Source organism: Amblyomma americanum, chromosome 1 (assembly GCF_052857255.1).
Source record: "Amblyomma americanum isolate KBUSLIRL-KWMA chromosome 1, ASM5285725v1, whole genome shotgun sequence".
In the NCBI taxonomy this organism is placed as follows: Eukaryota; Metazoa; Arthropoda; class Arachnida; order Ixodida; family Ixodidae; genus Amblyomma; species Amblyomma americanum.
The window spans coordinates 119,658,259-119,685,454 of NC_135497.1; the positions used below are offsets into that span (position 1 = coordinate 119,658,259).

The window sequence follows — 27,196 nt, forward strand, 5'->3', positions numbered from 1 at the left end:
TGATCGAAAGAAGGGCGGCGTGACCTTCCTGCCCGGAGCCGCAGCCGCTGGCCCGGCCGCAGTGGGCGGTCACAGCGGCTCGTGACGCGCATGCGCAACCAGGCGTAGGCGAGCCGCACGGCGCTGGGCGAACGGTGGCGCGGTCACCCCCCGCGCGGGTCGCCACTGGCCGCGTCCATTCATCAGGTGCACGAGGTGACCGACGAGCACCATCGGTTTTCCATGCCCACGGGGGGAGCGCCCCAGCAAGGACGCCGCATGCGCGCGGCGTGAATGAACTGCGCATGGCCAATAGGCGGCCCGCGAGCTGCCACCGGCGCGGGACGAATCGGGACCGCGACCGGCTTCGACAGGAAGCGATTTCGGCGCAACCCTTATAACGACGACAACGCACGACCCACTGCTCCATTTGCATTCGCGCGGACTCGGCTCAAAAAGCACTAGTTCGTTCCGTTACGACTTGGAGCGTATTAAGAGGCGGCTGCACCTCGGCGCAGCTGCTGAAACCAGGCAACGAATGGATGAGGCATGGCGGAAGTATTGCGATTTTTGCGGACGAAAACAAAAACCGGGAGGTTTTGTTTTGAACGCAGCGCAAGCGTTACTTGGGAGTGCGGTGGAGCAGCGCTCTTGCCCGTACGACGATGCTTCTGCCTCAACTTAGTCAGTAAACACGCTGAAGAGCTTTACATACCGGACCAGATATGTAAACCATTACCTTTACATGCGCCACGCAACTCAAGAACGTAGCAGCCAATGTCCCTCAAAGGAGGCCCTCCAGCCAATGGCATCGACTGTCATGACTTCGTGGTTAATCCATTTGCACCTGCTGGCGTGTCATCTCACGGCGCTGACAGGTGCGAGGGGATTAGCCACAAAACGGGATTAACACGAAATGAACCGGATTACCCGCGACGCCATGACAACCGGTCGACGCCATTGGCTGGAAGGCCTCTTTTGAGGGCCTTTGCCGCCCCCTTCTTCAGTTGTATCCGACTACAGTACACATAACATCGCCCATGAAAATTCACTCGTGAGCTTCTTGTTCAGCTGCAAGAAAAGTGCTATAATCTAAACTAAAGAAATAAAAGTTAGACACGGGTAAATAGGCATGGCTAATTTTACCGAGTGCGGTCTGAATGCCTTCATAACACTTGGCCTATGGGACGAAAAAGGACAGCGCGCTACGGTTACGTGAAAATATCGCTTAGGGGGGGGGGGGGGGGGGGGGGGGGCTTAAATGCAGTTCTTGTCAGGTGGAAACTTACAACGATGCCTGTAGCCGTAACATTAAGAGGCTGGAAGAGAGCAGAGTGGGTTAGGGAACAAACTCTAGTGACAATATCCTTGCTGAAATAAAAAAAAAAGAAATGAAACGGACACCGGCAAGGTCTGTAATGCGGATGCAGGTGAGCTGACGATGGTAGTCGCGTGTGCTATAACAAGGTTGAAGCACGGAAGTACTGCCAATTATCCTGTGTATCCTTACAGCGCAGCGAAACTTTCGGCCGAGGAAGGGCTGTGTCATATCGTCGCACACATCTTGGCGTCGTCTTCCTGCGCAGTTGTCACAAACGAGCGCAAGAGGATGACGGAAGACGATGGGAGACGAAGCAGCTGTGAACGGGCGAAGACATCGGAAACCGCTTCAGATGTTTCACGTTACCGGATACTGCAGCGTCCATTTTTAATTTGAACGATCCGATGTCCGATTCCATAATTGTCGTTGGACGCTTGCGAAGACAGCCACTAGGCTGCCTTGAGGCTGCTAGCAAAGAACGGGCAAAATTATGTGGCCGTTTAAGTCACCTAAAGGGTGCAATAGGATCGCGGTGTGTTTTGGGAGTCGCACTTAAACACGCAGGATGCTCAGCTGCGGTGATGGCGTAGTGGTCCAATGAGGTGGCCAACGAAGTCAATATGTTCGCGCCGCCGCGGGTTCGAATCCCACTCGCGGCCACAAATTATTTCAGTAATTAATTTATCTAGTACGTATTCCGCACACCTGACACTCGACGCCCGTTGCTACGCTTCCCCTCTCCGGTGGAGATGTCGGTACTGTCACAGCTTCCCAGCTCCTTCGGTGGCGATGGATTTTCAAATTTAGCAGCGCACTGTGATTGGTCCTCGGTGCTGACGTACATTACGTAACACCTGTGGCGTCATCACTGACTCAACGAATCAGGGAATTTGTTGACATCCGGCGGACGGTTTTTGGTATCATCATCATCATCATCATCATCATCATCATCATCATCATCAGCCTTACTACACCCACTGCAGGGCAAAGGCCTCTCCCATGTCTCTCCAATTAACCCTATCCTTTGCCAGCTGCATCCACAATTTGCCTGCAAACTTCTTAATCTCATCCGCCCATCTAATCTTCTGCCGCCTCCTGCTACGCTTACTTTCTCTTGGAACCCACTCCGTTACCCTTAAAGACCAGCGGTTATCTTGCCTTCACATTACATGCCCTGCCCAAGCCCATTTCTTTCTCTTGATTTCGACTAGGATGTCATTAACCCGTGTTTGTTCCCTCACTCACTCTGCCCGCTTCCGGTCTCTTAACGTTACACCTATCATTTTTTTTTTCCATAGCTCGCTGCGTTGTCCTTAACTTAAGCTGAACCCTTTTCGTTAGCCTCCACGTTTCTGCCCCGTAGGTGAGTACCGGGTAAGATTATGCTGTTGTACACTTTCCTCTTGAGGGAAATTGGTAAACTGCCACTCATGATCTGCGAGAATTTGCCATATGCGCTCCACCCCATTCTTATCCTTCTAGTTATCTCCCTCTCATGATCCGGATCAGCTGTCACTACCTGCCCTAAGTAGGCGTATTCCGGCACAATTTCTAGGCTCTCGCTGCCAATTGCGAATTGTGAATCACGACAGCTCTAATGCTTTAAAAGGAAAATAACACCAGCCAAAAGAAGGACGCACAGAGGAAACTGGAAGACGGCTAGCTCAACAACTCATTTTACCAGCTCTAATGCTATCGCTTCAAAAATTTACAGGGACACTAAATCGCGTTATATGATGGCAATCGGATAGCATTAGAAACTTGACGTCTTTGCAGGGAGTGGCGTCACTTCCCCCCAGCCAACCAGCCAATGGACGATTCTTTTGACCGACGGCGCATTTTCCCGATGAGAGGCTTTTGCAGTAAGCAAGAAACAATTATCAGTTACAAAAAAAAAAGAATCTGACATCCTTAGACCGGCTAGCATGATTTCCTAGAGTAAACATGTCGAGAAAGATTGCACAGCGAGGTTATTACCGCGGCTAATGGATGAGGAACCGCTGCCAGGGTTGTACCGAACGACGGATGTGAACAACAGCGCGCGTAGACTATACCGAGTAAGGCGATTTCAAATCCACTCGAGCGACGAAGGACTCTCAAGGTGAAACGACGAAGCCTCCGCGCTCCGTTCAGCCTATGCCGCCGAAGTCGCCGTAGCGCGCCCCGTATTTAAACTGGGGTGCACGCCAGCCTTTTCAGCCTCACCCATTGAATCGGTCGTCCCCCGCGCAACAGGAAAGATGGCCGCCGGTGCACTGAGTGGCGCCGACTCTCGCTCACGCGCCGCAATTTCCCCCGCGAGTCGTAATGAATGAAACTCGCCTTCCGGCCAAACTCGGAAAGCGAGCGTGCTCTCGCGAGCGACGGCGGGGTCGCATACAAAGCGCGCGGACGCCCTCCCGCGCACGCCGACAGGGGGGCCGAGCGCCGGCGTTGCGTGGAGAGCAAGGTCGCATCTTGCGTCCAGCATTTTTCTTTCTGCGCGCGCAGTCGGGGCGCTCTCGCACCTCACGCTCGCCCCGAACGATGGCGGACTTTCACCCGGAATCATGCAAAGCGGACTCCGCCGCCGCATGAACCGGACGTGCCCGCGCTGAGGCTCAGTGGTCCACGCGCAGCGAAGCAGCCAGCGCAGCGCTGGGTCGAGTCGCCAGTGACTCGTGCCTCTCCCTTTCGCTGGTCGCGCGGTGTCCGCGAAAGAGTCGTCTACGAGGAACGGCGTGACGTGTGGCTTATAGGCCCCCACCTCCCCGCATGCTGCCTCTGGGAAGAGGCAACCAGTAGCGCGCCCCTGACTCTTCCTTCCGCGGCTACTTCGGCGGCCTCGTCTTTGGCATCACGCTAAGCGTAACGCTGGAACTTCTCAAAATGAACAATGAGGCTGCTCTCCGCGCGCAGCCTATTACGACACCTGTTTGTCAACGTGAAACTCTTGACGTGTACACGGGTAAGGCGCTTAGGCAAACGTGGCCAGATTTACTGCGCACCGATTAGTATGCGAGTACGTTGAACATATCGACGCGGATGGCTCAACCGCGGCCGGCCGTTGAGAATTTGCGAGGACAGTTACGCAGCCGCGCTAGAGGTGCCCCCTCGCTCTCATCGGGTAGTCGCCGTGCCGACAAATTCCGCTCTCTTCAAACGCGCGCCAAAGAGCCCCGGGCGCTGCGCATTAGGTCAGCCGCGATCTGACCGCACCTAACGACGGCAGAGCGCCGCGGCTCAACCAGCACCGCCTGGCTTTTGGCAGGGCTTTTGGTCCACTCGCCGGTCGCCAGAGGCCGGGAGGAATTTGATCGGCCGTCGCATGCCCACGCACTGCCCACGCCGGCTCGACCCAAGGGCGTGCGCCAGCGGCCGGCAACCGGCCCCGATATCGAGGGGCGAGGGGGGACCCCCCTGTCAACGGGACGTTTCCCGTTCCGGACGCGTGCTCCGGGCGAGGGGCACGCGCGGCGGCGGCGACTTAATTGATAGTGGTTTATTTAACCCGGACGCACCCCGCGCAGGAACCCCAAGGACGACGGCCTGTCGCGCCTTTGGCGCCTCTGCAGCCGCCGCGAAGCCAATTATTCCCCCTTCCGTCCGCGCCACGCGCTGCTGCTGCGCGATGCGCAGCTCCGGTTGGCTTAATCGCCGGCGCGTAATATACGGCCGCAGAGCGCGTACCGCGGGCTTTACGGCCGCGGATAAGCGCCCCACTCCTCGCCGTGATGGATTGGCAGCGTGACCCGAGCCATTTGGCCGGAAGAATTAGGTAGCTACCGCTTCATTAACCAGCCCCGCGCACGGCTGTCCGACGCGCGGCTGCCTCTCGAGCACCGGCCAATAAAGTGGCCTGTGGCATAGTTAACCCGCCTTGCCCGAGACGCTAGGCCCCGCCTCTCCATATTTTACCAGCGAGATCGCTTTTCCCGGAATCAATTTTGTAGGACGACTTCGTATAAACAATGTGAGGACGTTCACTAGCGAATTAGTTATCGACGTTCAAAAGTAGGCGGGTAAATGTCGAAGCGTTTTATTTAGACAACGCAGTTATAAGAATTGTCTAGGGTTGTCACTACATTACCAAGGCCCAGCGCTGCCTAGCGGCGAAGAAGCGCGCACGCTGCCTAGCGGCGAAGGAGAGCGCGGGCCGGCTTACCATTGCGAGGAAGTAGAACTTCTCGAACTCGTACTCTTGGTCTTGAATGGCTGAAAGTGAATCCGCCACGAAAGAGTGCTTGGACAGGGCCTCGGCTCCGTTCTTGCAGACCCACGACAGCACCTGCGAGACAGACGCAGTTTCGTTCGGCTTCGGTCGCGTCGTAGCACGCAAGGACACCTCCAGGATGGCACTTATAAGGCCTGGACACGAAACTGTTCCACGCTTATTAGGTGATACCCGCAAAAATCGGACGAAATGAGAAACATGGTTTATAACTGAGAACTGAAGCGGGCTATTATTAGCTTGAAAGGTAGCATCTTGTTTTTTGTTTTTCATCGATCAGCGAAAATGGCTCCTTCGCAGTCTTATTTTGACTGAAGAATTCAACTAATGTGTGCACTAAAAAAACCAGGTAGTAAAACTACGAACACAGAGTAGCGTGGGATGCTCGAATCATTAAGACAGAGCTCACTACATAGTTTTCGCACCCTCTGTTACCTGATCATCATCACAACTTAACTGCAGCGGCAGTTGCGCACCGAGCGGCACCGTCGAAGAGCGTGAATATCGGCTGCATAACTCACGCGGACAAAGCATTGCGCTATGCAATTTCAAATGCAAACGCTCTGGCGATTTCGCCTTCTGCAGATGACCAGCAGCGCATGCGCAACCGCACAGGAGAGTGAACAAGGCGAAAGTAGCGCCAGTTACTGCCAATATGCGATAAGCAAGAGTAAAAAAAAAGAAACCAGACTTTTCGATCAGCCCCGCCGCGGTGGCTCAGTGGTTAGGGCGCTCGACTACTGATCCGGAGTTCCCGGGTTCGAACCCGACCGCGGCGGCTGCGTTTTTATGGAGGAAAAACGCTAAGGCGCCCGTGTGCTGTGCGATGTCAGTGCACGTTAAAGATCCCCAGGTGGTCGAAATTATTCCGGAGCCCTCCACTACGGCACCTCTTCTTCCTTTCTTCTTTCGCTCCCTCCTTTATCCCTTCCCTTACGGCGCGGTACAGGTGTCCAACGATATATGAGACAGATACTGCGTCATTTCCTTTCCCCCAGAACCAATTATTATTATTATTATTATTATTATTATTATTATTATTTTCGATCACCCTCCACTGCTAAAGGGAGAAGGTGTTGCATTTCAAGTTACAATGGATGGATAGATGATATAAGACCGTCCCCTTTGAAAAAACGGGACGGTGTAGAGCGCCAGCAGATTCCGTGACAGCGTCATCTCTGCAAGGCCCGCATGGGTCTCGCGACCACAAAGCGCACTTGAATGTGCTTCTCGTTTAGATCCTCGAAAGCGCCCGACCGGGCGAGAGCGTTCTCGGTGCTCCGCATGAGGACGCGGTGAATGCAGCTGACAGCAAGCTCGCGATGCAGCCACAGTTGCAGTGCACTTGAACAACTGAGAGGCAGTGTTGAGCCGGCTGACAACGAAAGAGGCCCTGTGTGGCGGACGTAAGCGCTCCTCCCTTCTGAAGGCACGTCGTTGTCGCCTCGAGCAATCGCGAGGCAACTGCACGCACTGGATGCCGCTGCGCAGAGGGCTGCAAGAGGTGTACGCAGATCGGGCGGCGGAAAAGAAATTGAGGTTAAGCACCTGCTCGTTCTTCATTTTTCTTTTTCTAGGCTAGGGGCCCGGCAGCAGCGTCAGCAGAGGAACCAGTTATGGAAGGGTGGCACGTGTGTGCCGTACCGCGAGACCACTGATAGAGCTGTTTCGTGAATGTAACGCTACCGCTGGAAAAGCCCATCGGTGACTCGGTTTTTAGTACCACGTCCTACATTCACGCAAAGGCTGTGGTCGCACACGTCGTGGCTCTTGTAACAACTTCGACCTATTAAAACGATGACCTGCCTCGGAATAAGAAGTATGTACACTTTGAGCGCCAGCCAAGCCCGACGTCTGGGCAGCAGGCGCCTGCAGTGAACTTGTTCTCCTTTGCCTCTTGTTTCCTTTCCCACGCGCACTTACGCGGCGATCGGTCGAGATAAACGGCAGAATATAGGGCAGCCAGGGCTCTCGCCGTAGTAAACACACCGCAATTTCAAACCCGGCTGCAGCGGCCACGAGAGCGAGCCCCCGCGCAACGCAGTGTCGCGCGCACGAGAAACCCAGCGCTCCTGATACCGATCGTGCAGCGGCTGCGCACAGGTTCAACCTCATCCGTGTACGCACTGTGTACACGCGCGCGTTTCGAAAGCGAAGCCCGGAGAACGCGCCGGCTGTCGAAACTTTTTCAACTCGCCAGGGGATAAGCGTCGCCGTACGAAGTCAATACTTTTTCTTCTGATTTATTAACCATTCTACACCATTCATCTGTATTCGCAGCGCCTGTTCACGGAACTTTTCTCCTCTCCCTCCAGCCCTTAGTTCTCCATCGCTGGCATCCTACAATGATCATCATGGCTGCGCGAGGCATTTTCCTCCGATATTATGGGGGCGCTGCGCCCTTGCCTCGTCCTCTCCTCTGTCGACGTCACGTAAGCGCAGACCTCTTTAGAATTATGCAACAACAAGCCCGCCAAAAATTGTTACGGAAGCTTTGTCGTGCGTAACCGATGTTTCCAGACACTTGTCTTAACTAGCTTTGATAGTGCGGTGCTGTACATTGTTGCATTATTTCCCCAAATTTATTATTCTGCTCAACTATGCAACATTTGGTCACCACCGCTTGTGACGTCAGGGCTGGGATGCTACAGAAAAGATTGTAATTCAGCGGCTCTGCAACAAAAGCCGGAAATGACTTGTGGAAAAAGGGAAAAACAATAAGGCGCAAAAAATAGCCCCAAAATACGGCCTCCAGGTTCATTTTGACTCCAGGTGCAACGCTGCGGCTGCACCTTCATTGTATAAAAAAATGGGGGAGGGGGACACGCATTTAACCACTGCCTTTAAGGGTTATGACCCGACAGCGGTTTCTATTTCCAAACAGACGCGGACACTGCTTCCTCCTTCACAATCATTATGTGAAAGACCACACGACATACATATAAAAGCACATTTTAACCAAGCCGTAAGAACGTGCCTGCATGGCTTAGCGGTAGCGTGCCTGAATCGCAACCCGAGGGTCGAGGGTTTCTGACGTGCCGCCGGTGTGGCTGGCGCCACCTCTTGTAACAGCCACCTTTTTGACCAGTCTGGATTTATCAGTCACGCCGACGTTAACGCCGACACCGGCTTTCTGCGACACGGGTACTTTACGCTGTCGCGTAAAAACACTCGCATATGGTTCGGCCAAGTAAAGCGAGCCCTCTCTCAGCAGGAAGGGAATACAAGACTCCACGTTTCGCTGGAACTCGCGAGCGCCTACCTGCGCAGGCCGAATAACTGTGAGCAGCCGAACGTTCAAAGCATGCTGCTGCCCTAGGATTACGACTGGGACACCCAGACGACAGAGAAAGATTCGTTTGGTTTATGGGGGTTTAATTCCCCAAAGCGACCCAGCTGCTATGAGGGACGCCGTAGTGAAGGACTCCAGACAGTACACGAGCCTCTAGCATTTCGCCTCCATCGAAATTCGACCGCTGCGGCCGGGATCGAACCCGCGTCTTTCGGGGCAGCAGCCGAGCGCCATAACCACTGAGCCACCGCGGCGGCTAAACAAAGAAAGAGATGGTCAAGATACGTAACGTAACGGAGAGTGTGTCAGGGAATGGCGTGCCCCGCTGCGGTACCTGCAAGGTGCACGCGATGCAACTCTTGTCAAGCACATCCAGGGACGCAACGAGGTCTGCGACGCTCGCTCGCACACCATTCACTACACGGGACGCGTGTGTGACAGTGTCCCCCGCCATCTATGTCGTTACAGGCGAACCAGTTTCCTTATCTCCTCGGGGACCCGAGATCTACAGCTCCTCAATCTTCTTACGTTGCTCCTCTCACGTCCACACGCTGTCGAGCAATGAAACGCTTTTGTTGTTCGCGCTGGCCGCGGTCGCCGCGGTGCAGCACCTCTGCGCCCAGCCAGCGCGGGGGCAGGAGAAAAGCGCGCCTCACGACAGTGCGCGGCCCGTGGCAAAGGGCGCGTCGCGCAGCACGCGAGGAACGTTGTCTCCGCGCACGCCATTAGGCCTCCGATTCGGCGAGCGTTTGTCGGGAGGTAAGTCGGGCCGCGGTCGTAATAGAATGGCCCCATTGTGCGGCGTGGAGAAAAGGCCGCGTCTCGTCCACCCTTTTGGGCAAAAAGCGCGCGCCAGCCACCAGCGCGAACAAGACCAGCGGCCAGGATGACGGCAAGCGGAGCACCGCGACTAGCTCGCCGCCGCGGGAGAGGATCGTTAGCGGAGGCAGCCTGAGACACGCGCTTTGTCCGACCGTCCTCCTCCGGAGCACCCTGGCGTCCAGTTGAGGCCCGGATGGGAGGGACATCAGAAGACACAAACCCCAAATGACAAACGAGACAGCTGAACGTGCGCCTTTTCGCCGCTGTTTTTTGTTTTTTTTCCCCGCTCTCTCCGACTGCGGTAGCGAAAGTGAAAGGGGTCGTTGACACTCCGTCACGGAGCGGCTGACGCCTCGCTCCGGCTCGGACCGCCTCTGCGAGTTCCCGCCGCCGCCGCCGCAGACGAGCAGCCGAGGTGCGCGCGCCGCGGACGGAGCCTAATTGAGGCCCCCGCAGGAATGGCGGAAAAGGCGATCGCCGACGCTCGGTGCCAGTGGACCCGAATGATACGAGAACGAGTCTCCCTTCTCGCCCCACCCCTGCGCCCTTTATTTATTATCGCGATGCCTGGGCGCAGAGCAGACTGACCGGCGGACATATCTGAGAACAGCAGACGGCAGTGCGTGGGTAAATAAAAACCGCAGTCTTTTCCTGCCCTGAGCAGCATAAAAGAAAAAAAAAATGAAAGGAAGGAATAAAAGGGTAAAAACGTTATCGTGTTATTAAATGCTTTGCAGAAAATAAACACTGATGCTTTCAGTCAGCTTTCATCCCACGTAAGAGCTGTGGCATGCAGTATAATGACAGTGCATTCGCTCACTAGCAGTGAAGGGTTAAATGAACGAGTGCAGCCCGATTTGCAGAAGGAACAGCAATGGGATCTTGTGATAGCGTTCCACAGTTCCCATTTCCGGCAAGGTACCCTTGTAGACAGCAGATTTACTGGCATGTAGTGATGATGGGCAGACACAGCATCTCAGCAGGCAAAATACTTTCGCCACATTAAGATGGACTCCGAGGAACAACCATTTACTCAGCGTGAACCAATGAAACTCGATAATGCTCGCTGCCAGCATCGAGTTTCCTGCGCTGCGAAAACCTGTGTAGAGCGGTAACTCGGATTCGCTGTATTCGGTCACCGCGAAGCGACCTCCATGTATACGAGAAAAACCGAACGGAATTAAATGATCTCCTCTGCAGCAAAAACTGTCCCAAACACTTAAAAAAAGAAACGCGCTCGAGCGGAAAGCCGGTACGGTTCGCTATAGACCTCTTGGCTATCCAGAACGCACAATTATTTTTTTTTTTTCACTTTTGGAGAACGAACCACACGCACGGCATTCATTGAGAAACCTGAAAGGCTTTTTGCCTCAAGCTGCAGAGCTGTTCTTTCTCACTACCAAGTTGCTCTTCTACAGCGGGGAATTCATCGCCTGTTTCCCCCTCTTCTATGCCCTAATGTGCCCTCCCAAACAGCACGCTGCGGTGGATGGACGAAACACCAATTGCCCCGCGAGGGGCTATTTTTCCACCATTTTCCGCGACGCAGGTTATGTCAGCCGTCGTCTGCGTGACGCAGTTTGTGGGCTGCCCGGCCATTCGTTTATTTTTCGCTTTCTCCCCGTTTCTGCGAGGGCCATTCAGGGCCGACGAGTCAGACGCGTGCTACCTGCAGCGGCAGCCGCAGCACTTAGCGCCGCAGTGCGAGGTGAATGAGCCTTGTCACGCTACAGCAGGTCTGGCCTCACACGCCATTCCAAGCTTACCTAACACTTTCACTAGAGAACCCGCGCGGCGTTGCCCAACACTACAGGCGCTTTGCCTTCGGAAACAGGACGCAGATAAAGGGGGAAAAAAAAAAGAGCGGAATGATGGGAGGGAGGTTGAAAATGGGCGATCAACTCTGGTGTCTAGTCGCTCAATTTCGGGGGGATCAGCCTGTCAAAACCACGGGATTCTCCATCGCCGAAGCGGGCGCCGAAAGTCCTTTTCAAGGTCCTTGTCGCTGTGACAGCTGCAATTTGGGCGATCAGGGCCTGTCCAGGGCACAATAGAACAGAAACGAAGATGCCCTCTCACATTCGAACCGCCCTGATCCAGTAGGCCATGGTGAGGAAGAACGACTCCTTGAGCGCGGTCGCTGATCTGGCCGGAGCAATGCGGCTGAGCTGTGAATTTAAGCGAGATACCTCTGATGAGTTAAGCCTTACCATCACTATGATGTGCTTGCGCCTACGATGCTCAGATGCGCTTTAAGGAAAGCGCCAGCACACGCGTTTAAAAGGAGGAGCATGACACGCGGTCTCAAACGTCGCAGTGCACACTACATCTCCATGGAATTGTAAGGCAACTTGAACGCTCTTACCTTGCAGGGGAGGACGAATGATGTTTATTATTTACTGCAACACTCTGATGCGGTAAAAAGCTACCCACGAAAAACCTCGTACAACTTTGACACGCTAATCGATCAGGAGGGTTCTGTCCCCAAGTACTCGAAGCAGTTTTGGCGATTTTTGGCTCTGACCTATTTCAAACGAAACATAGCAAAAGCTGCAGTTAGAATGACAACAGCTGACATCTGTCTGGCGTAATGGTTATACACTGTTCTCACGATACTGAAACCTTGGCGAAACTCCATAAGCTCTCTGCAGATGCAACAGTCGCCCCCGTTGGTGGGACCAAGCTGGGTTTCCACAACTTGCCACGAACGCGCCATAAGCGAGACGCAATTCAGGGAGCACAACACACACCGCCAAAACCATTCTAGAAAAATAATAGCTTACGAGTACTTATTAAATACCTTCTGTTAAATTATATCCTACCCGAGAACGATTGCGCAACTAATTTCTAACCCTACTCAACACAAAAAATTGCATTTTCTTATGCTCTCCTTGGTTACAGTGAACGTTGGCTACTTTCGTAAGCATATCGAAGCGAGCCCCCTCATCTTAGCCCTGTCTGCTCGCCCACACTGTTTTGTCATTTAATATGCGCGGACTCCTCAGAACCCCCGTACAGCGCCAGATATTTTTTGTACCGTGCAAACAGAGAAGTTGTCTGCCAACATGAGCCCTCTTGCGACGGTACATGAAGGAGCTAATTAAAAATCTACGTTGTTCAAAGATAAGTGGAAACACGGCGACGTTCTTACGTGCGAACGCCAGTTACGCCTTTCTCTATGAAAACGGTATCAAGCTTCCGTAACGCTTTCACGAAGCCTCATATCTGGGTAGGACGAAAACGACAGCGCTAGCTCTGCATGGCACTTGTGCAAGTACACTAGAGTCGCATACAACTCAAGAACGAAGCGGCTTTTCCCCGTCAAAGGACCCCCTTCCAGCCAATGGCGTCGGCAGATTCTCATGAACCTGCTGCAATGCAGGGAGGGGACTATCCCTTTTCATCTGCTGCTCCCTGCATTGTCACCCTAGCAAGCTCATGGGAATCTACCGACGCCATTGGCTGAAAGCGGGGTACTTTGACGGCGAAAAGCCGCTTCGCTCTTGAGTTGTATACGGCTATAGCAAGTACAGTCTCTGCCACAAATTAACCGGCCAGCGGGGTTTGTTTCTTCGCCGAGTGGTAGTGGAGCACTTACGGCCCCTCTTAAACCCTAAATCTGTGCAAGGTAAGAAGGAGAGCCCTTCTCCTCTCCTTTCGAGACCTTCTGGTCCTCAGAGGTACCGTAGTAACTCCACTACACACGACTGAGAAGCAAATCCCGTCGCCTGGTAAACTTTGGCAAAGTGTACGTATTTTCTTTCCCAACCAATCCTCGGGAATTACCGTTTGCCGTCTTCACAAAGAATTACAGCGGCAGCGCAGCTGGGCGTCTTCGTTTCATGCCGGGCTCTTATAAAGCAGGCTCGTTTGTTTCCATTCAATAACGGTCACTGCGCTGATAGCACCGCAGCAGTGCTTTTGGAGGCCGCTGTAATCATGAAATATGTACAACTCCGCGCAGGGTGCTGCGAACCTTCGCCGTCGATCCACGAGAGCAGGCGAAAAGAGCGGAAGTCGGAGGGCATAACTTACTCAATGTCACCGACTTCCGGTTTCTCCCGGGTGGAGCGGAATAGCGCCAGCCAATAAAGGCAGAGCTGGGTGGAGCAAAAGCGCCACCCGACCGAGGAAACAATAACGAAAAGTACACACGCCTCGGAGTTGCTCGATCCGCCGGATACACGCAGAAAAGAGGAGAGCTTCCCGGCGGCCCGCCGTTGAGTTCGCCGCTTCGGCTCCTGCTATCAACTGAACGCTCGCCGCAGGGAACAAAAGGCGGCCGATCTCTTTCCGCGGGTCTCGATCCAGTCTTGAACAATAATCAGCCCGCCAAACTGTACCCACGGGATGGCGTAAGAATGCCGGCTCGAACATTCGCAGCGTTTATCACGCGTCACGGAAAGCGCTGCCTCCACGAAGAAAACTGTGCCACGTACACGGCCAATGAGCAGCGCATGCAGTGCCTCCGCGCGGCGGTAATCATGAAATGGCACAGGTAGCTGCAAAGCAGCAGGGCGTGGCTGACGGCAGCAGGTATATACACTCGCAGCGTCCGCCTAAACTTAGAAACAGCGTATCAAGCACGGCTGCGCGCGTGTGTTGAACAGCGGGGGCTAATCAGCGCCGGCGACGGGCGTCGTTAGGCGCCTCTATGCGACACAGCGCGCGTTCGAACCCTGCGCGATGCGCCTCCCACCATGAACAACGCCGCGGCTGCTAGTGAACTCCAGCATAGGCGTTCATCATATACATCCTGAGCTCCGCGCCACTCTGTGCGTAGGGCACGCTGTTCCGATGCGCTTGTTCACTTACTTGCACGCAGCAAACAAACAGCAAAGGCAGCGGCGCTCAAGGATAAGCACTCGGATGAGGAGAATGTCGAATTGCATTTAACGGGCTACGTATCGCGGCTGCATCGAATTCTCGTGGTCGAGGAAGAAGCCGCCCTGATGCGGTGATCATATCCCAGCCCCAAGGTGATTCTAGCACGGTCGCATTTCTAATTGGCCCAAGCAGGAAGCTGGTATAGGTGGCGAGGCGTGGCAGGATTACTCGATAACTCGGTTATTAAGACGTGTGCGGATGTATTGGGCCCTAGACATGAGAACCGCATGATTTTTTTTTCTGATAAAAACAGTGCACTTAACTAATGCCCTGCCAGGGATTACCCCGTGATTCACCCCCCTAACGCTGGCAAGTGCAGGACGGTTAAGAAATAAACCAAGAAAACACGTCATTCCGCCGACACGCCAGGAGTTATCAGAAAGTGTGGTCGCTATTTTCTCCTTGCGCTATTATTTTTCTGACACCCCATCCGCTATGCATGCAGGGCAGCAAACCGGAAACCGCCGTGGTTAACCAGCATCTTTCCTACGCTCACTCTCCTTATCTGGCGACGAGAGTAATGTGACTGCCGAAGACCCAAAGCGGTGACAAATAATGACGAAAGAAAGGCAGCGGCACATCTATCCAGTGTAAGTGGCTTTTACGTTTAGGCAGCCGGCGCCCGCTCTTATCTACACACTGGGGAGCGGTGTCGGCACAGCCTGACTATCGGCTGGCAAAGGCTGTTCCGCTGGAGTGCGTTGCTGCCTACGTCAGGGGCTAAGAGGAGGGGGTGAAAAAACACCGCTGACAACAGCATGACACTCCTTAATTCTTCAATGCCAGATCATTAGACGGCGAAAGGAGCCGGGAAAGGCAGGGATGCAAATGAGCGCCGAAGCTTCTGCAGCGCGGCCTGCCGTCCGGCAAGCAGCTGTCTGGGCCGCCGTCGCCTGCAAACTAGTTCACGAGTCACCGCCGCGGCGCTCGCTTTCCGAGTGGGCCACGTGCGCTGCCATCTATCAGCCTGTCGGCGCACCAGGTCGGCCCCGAAGGAGAGCCAAGCCTGCTCGCGGGCCGTTCGCGGAAAAAACAACGGTGGCCCTTCTTTCGACCAGGTGCTAAAGAGCTCGTTCGACTCGGAGCGAACATGAGCCCCGCATTTAGCAACGATCCGTGGCCAGATACGCGAGCTTCCTCATTTTCGCATGACCTTGCTTTCGGCAGCCACACACTGTGCGCCCAGTCTCGTTCCTCATGTATCTGATGGAAGGTGCAAACGCAGCGCCGATTTCGCTTCCTCCACCCTGCGCGGAGGGAGGCACCACCAGTGGAGAAAACAATGCGAGACGCGAGCTTTGTATGCGGGGGCTCGCACGCGTTATCGTTGCCCTCATGAATGGAATGATGCGTGAGAAAAACCCGCCCGTTCGTCGGCAGAGGGCGGCACGATCGTCGCTGACTGCAGAAGACGCGAGCAGAATGTGAAAGCACGGCTGCACCGGTCTAAGACGATCTTAAATATAAGGTACCACTATGACTGTACCACTCGGAAACTGGAGATGACGCGAGAAACATTAGAAAGATTATTTCTGCCGACGAGCCCAGGCGGCGCACCGACTGTCAACTACATTGTTTACTATCCACGTAACAACCGTGCCGCGCGTAACATAAGCTATAGTCGCTATCAGCCGACGCGGACGTTCAGCCATCTTATAACTGTGCTTCATGAAGGGGTTCCAGGCAATGGGCGCGTGCTGCGCGAGTTAGCTTGACAACCGTGCGTCTAGACACGCTCACGAAAACTGCAGATCCGAGCCGCAACCCAAACCAAGGACGACGGTATACACGTACAACAACTGCAGAGTTAATCAAGGAGGCACGCATTTACAAGCAACCCCCCCCCCCCCCCCCCTTTTTCCGCTCAGAGAGGACACTCCGCAGCACACAGATAAAATTCGACCTCATGCTACACACTTTTGCCTATCTCCTTGCGGTCTCGTGCGCTCCTTGAAAAAGACTCAAAATTAATTTTTCTCGCTAAACACTGCTTCCTTTGTTATTTCCTGCAATGCTTTATGTTTCTCATAACAAAATTTCACCCATACCCGATGCCTCGGAAGATAAGTAGAAGAAGACTCTCAAACTTGCTACATGTGACCGCCAGCAACCTTCCTTACCAACAACATGTACTAGTTTTCCTGTAAACCACTGGCCCCTGTTACGCATGCTATAAACGAACCACAAGCATTATTTGCAGCGTTCGCCATTAGCAGAGTCGGATCCCGTTCTGCACCATCCCAGTCTCGTTATCAATGAAAATTAAATAATGGAATATTAAACCACCTATGAAACGCGAAAAAGTATCCACTGTGAAAGGAAACCACAAATGGCGCAGTACATTATGTATTTTCTTTCCTTTTTTTTTTTTACTCACTGAAGAAAAAAACGCAAAACCTCAGAGGAGAACATTTAGAACGATTTGCGTGCTGGCAGCTACTGCGACCATACGCACTCTGGCACGCCGCGGCAAAGGCCATCAGGGAAGCACTCACTGGAAAGCCTGACGCGAACCTGGCGAATTTCATGCGCTTTGTTTAGAACGCGCAATAAACAACGCTTACACTGAAGCTACTAGTACGAAGATCATACCATTTTTGGTTTATTTTGATATTCTGCGATTTTCTAAATTAAAGCTTTCGCTAATATCCACTGGCTGATGATCTGATCAATATTTCTAACCAGGTAGGGTATATGGCACGAAGGAAAAAATACCCCTGCATGCTCAGGTGGATCGCTGACAATAATAATGCTTTAGTTCCGCACCTCGAACTCTTTCCTTGCGCGCCTATTCAAATCCTTCAATTTGAACGTAGGCGCAAAATGGGCCATTCTACGCGGCTAGTTCTTGACAAGTATACCGTATGGGGTATTTTGCAAAAGGACTACTTCAGTTTCGGATAAGGTTTTTTTTATTATTTTCGTCAGCTGTATGAAAAAAGTGTTTTTTCAAACTTTCAGCGAAAGCTGTCAACGCGGGACGATCACGGCGAGCATGACGTCCGGCGTCCTCGCCTCGCGCCGACGTTGCGAGGCGTTCCACAGCATCGGCACTTGACTCTCTCTAGACGCAAGCGACAGCTTTGTGCGAAAAGATGACGTCCATTCGCCTGATTTTAGTATCGGACAGAGATGACTGCTCCACCCAGCCTGGGCTATTGACAGTCAGCCGTCTGTAGCATTCGTTTTCACCGTTGCCGGAGAGATTCGCTGCTTGCTTTCCAGCCCTCTCTCAAGGTGCCGGGCATGTTCTGAACCCTTCCGTGCCTCCAGCAGCGTAGCGGATCGAGTTTCCTCCAAGACGGCCCGGTGTCGAATTTGGCACTGCACTCTGGAGTAGCTCAAGGCGCTTCGTGCGAGCAATTGATTTTTTTTTTCTTTTACTGACTGGAAAGTTTAGAATGACATAGTAATGACTCGTTAATGACATATTAACGCATAAACCGCATATTCCAGACACTTTATTCTCCTATTTCATACTATGAATCTATTTCATATTTTTGTGGATATTTGTCCGAATCTCTCAAATTCTGCCAATGAAGGATTTTTTTTTTCTTGAAGCCATTTATACGCTGTTTTTTCGTGATGTCACTAAAAAGAGAGCTCTTTTAGCTACGCTATGATGTGGTGTAATAAAGTAAAATACTCAAATTCATCAGCGAGCCACCCTGAAATGGCCTGTTTTCCCGCGGTAAGAAAGAGCTCAAATATGCCACTTTTTCTTTTCCCCGAACTTTATGATCGATAACGTATGGCGTCCTCTGTTTTTACGTGGGTTAAAGACAAACTATTGTGTGGTAGCGTGTTCAGTTTTGTAGAGGTGCCCACAAACGTTTTCGGAACACGAAAATTACAACGCAACTTAATTGTTGGGCAGTTTAAGCATGCAGTGAAGGGTGTGTGTGCTCTGAACGTTTACGCGTGGCCTGCACAATGCAACCATCAGTTATTGGCTTGTGCCTCTAGGCAGCGAGGAAATTCAGTTCTTTCGTGATTTCAGTCTTACGAACACTTTTGTGGGCACCTGTACATTATTAAAAATAGGAAGAATCACACATGGCACTCGCGCAGGTGTCCTACGCAACCACTACATGACACTGCGTTGTAATGTATATAAATCAGACTTAACACTTATTGCTATATATTTTATATATTGTTTTATATATTATTATATTTTATATATTATTGCTATATAAGTATATTTTTTCCGTGCTATAGACCAACACCGTGTTTACAAACAAAGGGGGAGTTCGCGGTAGGCGGACTCAGCTGGGGGTGAAAAGTAGGCCTAGCGCCCATAAGAATACTAGGAAGCAAAAGTTTTCAAAGCAGTTTTCTGATTACACGGTGCAACTGCGATGCCGTCCCTTCGTGAAGAATAAGTGTATTGGTGAGCAAATGTAGCATACGCGGCAGCACGTTGAACAACACGAGAAGCTTGCGCGATCCAGGGAAACACCGAGCGGACAAAACGCTTTTTCGGGGCACGTCCGGCTTTATCGCGGCGTTTTACATAGATAACTTCGAAATGACATACCATACTTTGTCACATTTTTTCTTCAAAGCACTCACCAACTGCTAACGAACGGCCGTTTTCATGGGTACGCTGTGAAACGAAAAAAATATTTAGGAAAGTTTTGCTCACATGCGTATCTATGGGCCGCGCTACCGTGACTCCCTCTAGCCAGGAGTCACTCTCAGGCGTCGGCGTTTCAAAAATGCACCGCCTCCGGAATGACGCTTCATACTTTCAGAATCTATTGAATGCTGAATTTGGTTGTCCTTCCCAAAGGGACGACACCGTAGTTGGGACTGTGAAATCAGAAAACTGGTTTGAAAGCTTTTGCTTCCATGTATTTCCTAGGGCGCTAAGCCTACTTTGCACCTCCCAAGTTTTAACCCAGGCGTCCCAGCCGGCGACAGCAGCTCCACCGCATCCTGCTTACGCCACAGATCGGTGTTGGCCTATACCAGCATCAAGGGTGTAAACGCAGCCGCATGGTCGAGATTGAACTCTTCAGATTCTACAGATAGAACGCGAGCTCAGAAAGAAGGCAGAACGGATGCGCGGCTCCGTGAAGGCGGCCGATCTCTTTACCGGATTGCAGACGAGCGCGCCACCTCCGCTTATCGCTCTCCCTCTGACCTAAGGGCTGTGAAAGAGCCGCGCAGTCGAAAGGGAAGGGTGACGAAGGGCGATAAGGCCAGAAGCGGCCCCCGTCCACGGCGGACACACGGCAGGCGCGACCACTTCAAAGGGGCGCCGCCACGCGGCAGCCACGGCCTCACCGCGGGAGCGGCGGAGGGAAGCGGAAAGGCAGTAATTAAACCGCGAGACGGGAAGCACCACCAGGGGAGGGGGAGAAAAGCGGCCCCTCCAATTCTGGCTTCGGCAGAGCGCTTCCTTCGCTAACGATACGCCATGCAAAACAAAAGCAGCACAGAGCAAAACCCACCGGCGAACCTTCGGTGCAGGAAGAGGATCGCTGGAACCGAAAAACAGCGCCAAGAGTGCGTGCTTTCGCGGTGAATAATGAAATCACGTCATAATGAACCAAGGTGAAGCCGAAGGTGGTAAGCGTGTTTTGAGCTAATAATACGAGAAGATGGAGCCCCCCGTTCAAAACCAGTTAAAGGGCCACTGAAACGGCTCGCGTCTATCGCGGCCGGAGGGGCCATGAGATGGTCGTTATTCATATTGCAGTTTTGTGCTTCAGTAACTATACAAGAGCTTATGATTCAGTTTCCGAAATTTGGCTGCCCTGGACGCGCTGTATATTCCAAAAAATGCGATCGAAATTGAGAACGGGGAACTCCTCCCACCGGCAGCGACAGCCATATTGAAAGCTCCCGTGACGTCACTAGGGCCTAGACGGAGCAACGTCGTCTGCTCTCGTTGCTGCAATGTGCGCAGCGAGGTCCCATTCCCCCCTTTACTTTCGCGGGCGATCGAAGTAGCAGTCGTCCCCCATATATGAGTGACTGGTGCCGCAAAAGCGTTAATAACAGCAACGCACTTATTCTTCGGTATAGGTATAGGGTCCGGTCACACTAGGCCGATGCGACGGCGATCGGCGGTCGGTTGGCTGGTCGGTATGCAAATGCCGTCGCTGACGCACTGGTCTGTCAAGCTAGACCGACGACGACGCCAGCACGACCGACGACCCCGTATCGCAGTAGTGTAAAGAGTGAACTTAGTGGGAACTGGCAGAGTGTGGTGGGGGAATAGTCGGTATGACATTCTATAAACTTAGGAACTTTAAAACTTATTGGACCTGATCATGCTAGCCACGGCGACATACGCGATGTGCGTGCACCAGCGAAGATGTGCTTTCATTCGGTGCCTGCGCATAGAATCTATCGGCGAGACAAGCGACACGGGCAGAAAACGCCACACGACGGTGCCGCTCGCCGCCGTCGCCTGGGCTTGTGCGGCCGAGCGAAAGCTTCACGCCCGGTGAATAGACGGCCCGAAAAACTGCGCTTGTGTACCTTATATCCTTATCGAAAAAAAGCGAAACGAGCGGCTGCATTTCATGTCTTCACACTTGCTTACTAATCAGCGGGGGTCTCTTGCCAGATTCTTGAATTTCGGTCGACGGTGGACCGCCGGCCCCTTTCGTGACGAGGCCTAGCGAGTACGCAGGATTCGTGTGTGCGATTTCGGCGATTTCGGAGAGCGAATTCACAAGCTTTAGCGCCTGGAAATATAGCTGTCCAGCGTAGTTTTGGCTACAGTGCCCTCAAAGCAACGACTGCCTACATCGCAGGGCGCGAATACAATAAGGGGGAAGTGTCGATATGTGACCCGGTCTTCACAGCATGTGCTGAAGGCAGCCGGCAGCAGCCGTCGGCGTCGACTGTGGACAACAAATCTGGTTGTTTTCATTATTTCAAGTAATGTCCGAGCGTATATTTAGCTAAAGTGATTTAAAATCAAATATTGTTGACATAAGAGGAAGCAGATGCAATTATGCGGGAAGCGCCGGTCCTACGCGATGCGTTTCCCAAGCAGGCGATATAGCATCAGCGGCGCTTAATTATTGCAGTGTTATCTTAGTGTGTAAATGAGTAAAACTACAATTTGTGAGCAATACTACGTAATATTTAAGATAAAGAGAGCCCACCTTGCGTTTTATGCCACGCAAACGAGCAGTACTGTTTCCGCACAGCTATGTAAACAACCCCAGCGCGGGGCTGCAGTTGTAATCGTCGCATTCCCAGGTCACCATGCGCGCGCACAGTAAACGCTAAATGATGTACTATTATTTTCAAGCACTCATTTAGACGGCGGCGACTATTCATCGGTGCGGGCAGTGAAAGCATTCGAGTCGCATAGGGTTTTGCAAGCGGCTTGGTTCCTGCAAAAGGCTTCTACGAGCCGAAGGGAATGTATGTTCCACTTACAAATTCACACATGCAGCGGGGAAGTCGTCTTATTCGGCACTTTTCCCTCCTCCTTTCGTGCTCCAAGGTTACTCTAGTGCCATGCACCTTGTGATAATTTTAGTTTAATTATCGAGGCGCTGAATAGCTGACAAGAAATTGGTAGCCAGCTACAAAACGCCGCGGCTTTCACGGCGCACATAGGCGAAGGCACGCACGGCACGTGCCGCTTTTCACACACGGGAGCACTTGACTGCGCTAAAGAGACCACACCCTTAACATAAAAATGGCATGTTTCTGAGCGTAAACAATAACGCAGGGGTCCATCGATTTCTGTTTCCTCGACAATCACAAAACGGGCGCCACGAGCAAGTCCGCTTTCCCAAGGATCACTCAGCTCGCGTACTAAGCTGAAGGCTTCCGGAAAGAAAACACGGAAAATGCATTTTATTTCGATACGCTAAAAAAAGAAAACATTCCGAGCAACCGCCGTCTACGGTGTGCATGCAAGCACCTCAACAGCGCGCAGCAGACGACGCGGGGCGGGTATGCCCCTGTGACGTCAGCGATCAGAGGTTGCCAGACCAGCAAGCTGTTCCCTGAAGAAACGGAAAATTCGTTTTAAAAATATTGACCGCACAGAATCAACTGAAACTCGGGGGAAATTTTAATTTAACGTGTTGAGAATTAAATGCGATAAGCAGGGTATGCGTGAAAATAGGCTGTCATGCCCCTTTAAACCCCGAGACCAGCATCGAAAGAGCGTTTTCAAAGAATTGTTTCGCTATGTTCTCAATCGAGGAAGCTACAGGCGATTAAAAATTACCCTCCTCTCCTGTCTTGGTTTCCCGCCTCGTGTTCGCACATTCGTCCGGCTGGGACTACGCCCCGCCAAGACAGCACTGCGTCATTGTGAGGCGCGGGCGCCTTGTGACGCTGAAGGGGGGGGGGGGGGGGGGAGAACACATCGACACATGCATCGGGAAGTACGCTACAACCTCAGGCATCCGCTTACATCCTGGGCACGTGGTTTCGAAGCTAGACCGCAAAGGAAAGCCAAACGACTTTACAGCGTTCGAGAACGCGAAAGGTGTGGGGATACCAATTCCATTTTTTTTTCTTTCAGCCGCCGCGGTGGCTCAGTGGTTATGGCGCTCGGCTGCTGACACGCCGGTTCGATCCCGGCCGCGGCGGTCGAATTTCGATGGAGGCGAAATTCTAGAGGTCTGTGTGCTGTGCGATGTCAGTGCACGTTAAAGAACCCCAGGTGGTCGAAATTTCCGGAGCCCTTCACTACGGCGTCTCTCATAGACTTCGTCGGTTTGGGACGTTAAACCCCCATAAACCAAACAATCTTTTAACGTTCCTCGGAACAACGTGCAAGGCATTCGTAAACACAGATCGCTGTATACGAGAGATTCGCTTATCCCAGGCAAATAATTTATAATTTCGTTCCTTTTCTTGCAGCTGCGTTTTCGGTTCCAGCAGCCAAATGGTGGAACGAAGGTATTACACAGTTAAATATTTCGTCGTATTAACCGCTACAACTCTTCTGCCAGCCTGCCCCAGGAGCAGGAATGGGAGCGAGCGAAAAAGACTCCTACATTATCGTATGCCTCACATGACCTCAAACCTACTTCTGACGTCATAACCTCAGTGAGCCTCTTGAAATCGAAACCATGGCACACTGGAAACGAAATTAAATTTTTCGCCTAGTGTACGCAAACTCCACGTGGTGATTCATGCTCACTAATGTCTTACACGTCATACCAAAGAAATAACCGGCCACAAAAATTTGCAGTCTCTACTCTTTTAACAGCCGCCGTGGTGACTGAGTGGTTACGGCGCTTGGCTGCTGACCTGAAAGACCCGGGTTCAATCCCGGTCACGCCGGTCGCATTTCGATGGAGGCCAAATGCTAAGGCCCGTGCACTGTGCGATGTCAGTGCACGTTAAAGAAGCCCAGGTGGTCGAAATTATCCATAGCCATCTACGGCGTCCATCATAGCCTGAGTAGCTTGGGGCCTTAAACCAAACCAAACCATTACTCCTTAACAAAGAGGCTGAAGGTGTGATGAAAACCCCGTAAAGTCTGAAGCCTCTCAAAACCTCTTTCTAGGGCGCCTCTCTGTCTCCTGCAGTCAGTTTTTAGCGACCAGTCATGACGAAACGCCAGTTGAACACTGTAGCACTGCTTACACATAGCTAATTGGCATGACAGGGCAGTGTTTGCACTGTTGCTTATTGTGCGAGGAATGTTTGGTTGTTTCGTGCGGCAGCTTTTGTTGCAATAGGCTCGCATCCAGGAGGAACTGGACCACTGCCGACAACGCCTGCGGTGCACACATGCGTCCTACATGCGCGCTAACAACGGCTCTGCGCACCTGCGAGAAAACAGAACACCCCCAGAGAATGCGAGCTCTCGACTGCGCGTGATTTGCGCCTCGCGGTGCCCGATGTCAAACTGTTGGTGGACTCGAGGCTGGACCCTCGGCCACGACACGCCGGGCCTCCCACGGAGGCGCCGAGGCGGTGCGCACGCGCGCATTCCAGGAGCAGCGTCGCAGTTGGCCGCAAGACGAAGGGAACGGTTCGCCAAGCAGCGTAGCCAAGCAAGAAGAAGCTGAGCCCCGACGACGAGACAGAGGAGCGGCCGCTAAAAGCGACTGCGCCCCGCTGGGCGGACGAACGAGGTCGGCGGAGCGTTCTCGAGACAATGGAGAAATCGGCGCGAGCGAACGGCGGCCACCACCCACGTGACTGCGGGCCTGCTGGAGATCACGTGACTGCGGCCATCCCATCGGAGCAGTCCATTAGCCCGGATTCACCGGAGAAGCAGCAGCCCTTTTCGGTTTTCTACTACGAGGGACCGGCCCACGCCGCGCGAAGCCAGCCCCGCGAGACAATGGGCTCATCGAAAAGAACAACACCTCCGCGTGAGCGCACGCCGGTGGCATAATTCGGCGATGTAAGAGCGGCTCTCTGGTTTCTCTTACGCAACACAGCAAAGCACCGACATAGCGTCGGCAGCCTGCCTCCTGGCGGCCGATTTCCTCTCCGTTTCCATCCCCGGATCGGACATGCCGTGCGTGCACAAAAGCTGCCCATCGAGGCTCGTCGATGGGCGGCCTGTCCTTCTCTCGTTTGCTTACCTTCCCGTTCTTTTTCTTTTTTTCCTGTAACATGGAATTTCTCTTTGCGTGCAAACGCTAGGCTGCCAGTATTGCTGGCTACATTTCTCTTTCACGAACTAGTCAATTTGGCAGTCTGGAACTTATCAGTAGTCGAATACTTAATCCCACCGGGCACGAGAATGTCAGCACAGCGAACAAGGACGCATGATGAGTTCTGCTGCCTATAGTTTAGGTAATCTGTGACTGCAAGGCACCCAAACGTGCCAAGAGCACAGATAAACCATCTCAGAGTGTCCTTAAAGTAGTTTATACAAAGTTCCTATACCGAACAAAAATTAGCGTTTGGAATTAAGTTAAATGAAATTAAGTTCAAAACCTTTCCTGTAACTGACTGATAAAGCACTTCGCCCAGCATGATGTAAACCTCAACTATGATGCATTCAGTCTTGCTGACAGCAAGCACGAGTGAATCCGTACAAGAGAAGTGTTCATTTCAGTTTATTCGTAAAAAGATAAAAAAAGCTCGTTCAGTGATCTCCCATACAGCGCTGGCACATACGGCAAGAGCCAGATCACCTAAATTTAAAAAAACAAACAGAAAAGGCCACACGCTGATAATTCTATATCACTGGGGCACGCGAGAATATCTGTCATTAAAGAGATATTTATTTCATGGATTTCCTGCCGTCGTGTGATAAAAGGGGTCCTCCTGCATCCACATCGAAATCGATGTGGGCAAAAAGCGAAGCAGCTGCGCTGTCGCAAAGCATTGCAGAACCATGCGCACACCTCCGCCATAACATGAAACTCCCGCGAATTTCGAGCGGCTACAGCCTGCATTGCGCAGCGGCCTTGCGAACCTCCTCGCACATCTGCGGCGCCAGACTCCAGCGGGCGGCATAACCGCATCCCAGCAACACGCTGCGGTGCTGGCTTGCTGAAGGACGGACATGTTTGGGGGTACAGAGTGCTCTGCGAACATAGCGAAGTCCGCGTTCCCACACTTGAAACTGTACACTCTGGCTCGACCAGCGGCGTCCGCGTCATCTTCTGTTGTCCCATCGACGGTTCCGCAGCGTCGGATAGCAAAACACTGGCAGCAGCGATGAAGCCGACAAAAGCACGCTATGACAGGCGACTGCATAGTGAAAGCTGAGCAGGACTTTGACGCTTGTCATTGGATTTGTACCGCGGAACGGCTGGACTACATTTATAAACAAGGGCGGCAGATTTCCGCCCCACAGATATTAGACAGTTTTAGCTGTGCGTACGCAAAGAGTTAGCGTACGCGAGGAGTTTGCGGGGACGGTAGTGCGCATACGCAGAACGCAAGCGCAAGCCTTGCGTCTTGCGTACGGTAGCCTTGCGTACGCTAGCCAGCGGAGTTTGCGTTGCGGCGCTTGCGTGGCTTGCGTACGCTAACTTTGACAAGATGGCGGCGCCCTGCTCGCCCGCTTCGGAATAAATACATGTCGCCGCTGGATTCTCCGACGCAATAGCTCGCTAAAATGGTAGCGGTTCGCTTTTATTTCGCCTAATCTTGCCCACACGTAGCGGTATAAGCGATAACTAGCCCCTGTTTTTCAGATAATTTGGCGATCTTCAAGCTCCTAGGCCTAACTATATTCAGTGTGTTTTCCTCGTAGCAACGACACCTGGCGAAGCAGTTTTCTAACTTTTAGCCAGATCTTGCATTTTCTTCGGTTTGCATAGTTTTTCTTCTTGGAACAAAAAAGGCTCCCAATGCACTCACAGTAGTTATCAGTAATCACGGATGAAATTTTCTTCAACCGAGCGTTGATGTGGTTTGACTTCTTGTCACTAGATGGCGCCACGTGCGCCTGAGGGACGCTACGGCACGGTCAGCTAAAACTATACTTCGGAGCGGACAGCGTAACGCACGCAGCGCCGTAGCTCTTTGCGTACGCAAGCACTTGCGTACGCACAGCTAAAACTGTCTATTGTTTGCCTTCGTAGCTAACTGATTTAATGTCCCAAAGCAACGCAGGCTATGAGCAACGACGTAGTGAAAGGCTCCAGAAATTTCGACCACCCGGGGTTTTTTAACGCACAGCGACGTCGCACAGTACACGGGCATCTATCATTTCGCCTCAATCGAAATGCGACCGCTGCGGCTGGGATCGAACCCGCGTCTTTCGGGTCAG

General features: G+C 52.6%; 1 protein-coding gene across 5 annotated transcripts in view; it reads right to left on the reverse strand.

Annotated features, from left to right (window-relative positions):
* The window catches only part of LOC144113549 (puratrophin-1-like), a 302,508-nt gene that overhangs the window by 87,870 nt on the left and 187,442 nt on the right, over window positions 1–27,196 (reverse strand). For all 5 annotated transcript variants that reach the window (XM_077646684.1, XM_077646680.1, XM_077646681.1 and 2 more), the window contains one exon: window positions 5,445–5,567. In XM_077646684.1, coding sequence (XP_077502810.1) covers window positions 5,445–5,567 — 123 coding nt within the window. The remainder of the gene's footprint in view (window positions 1–5,444; window positions 5,568–27,196) is intronic.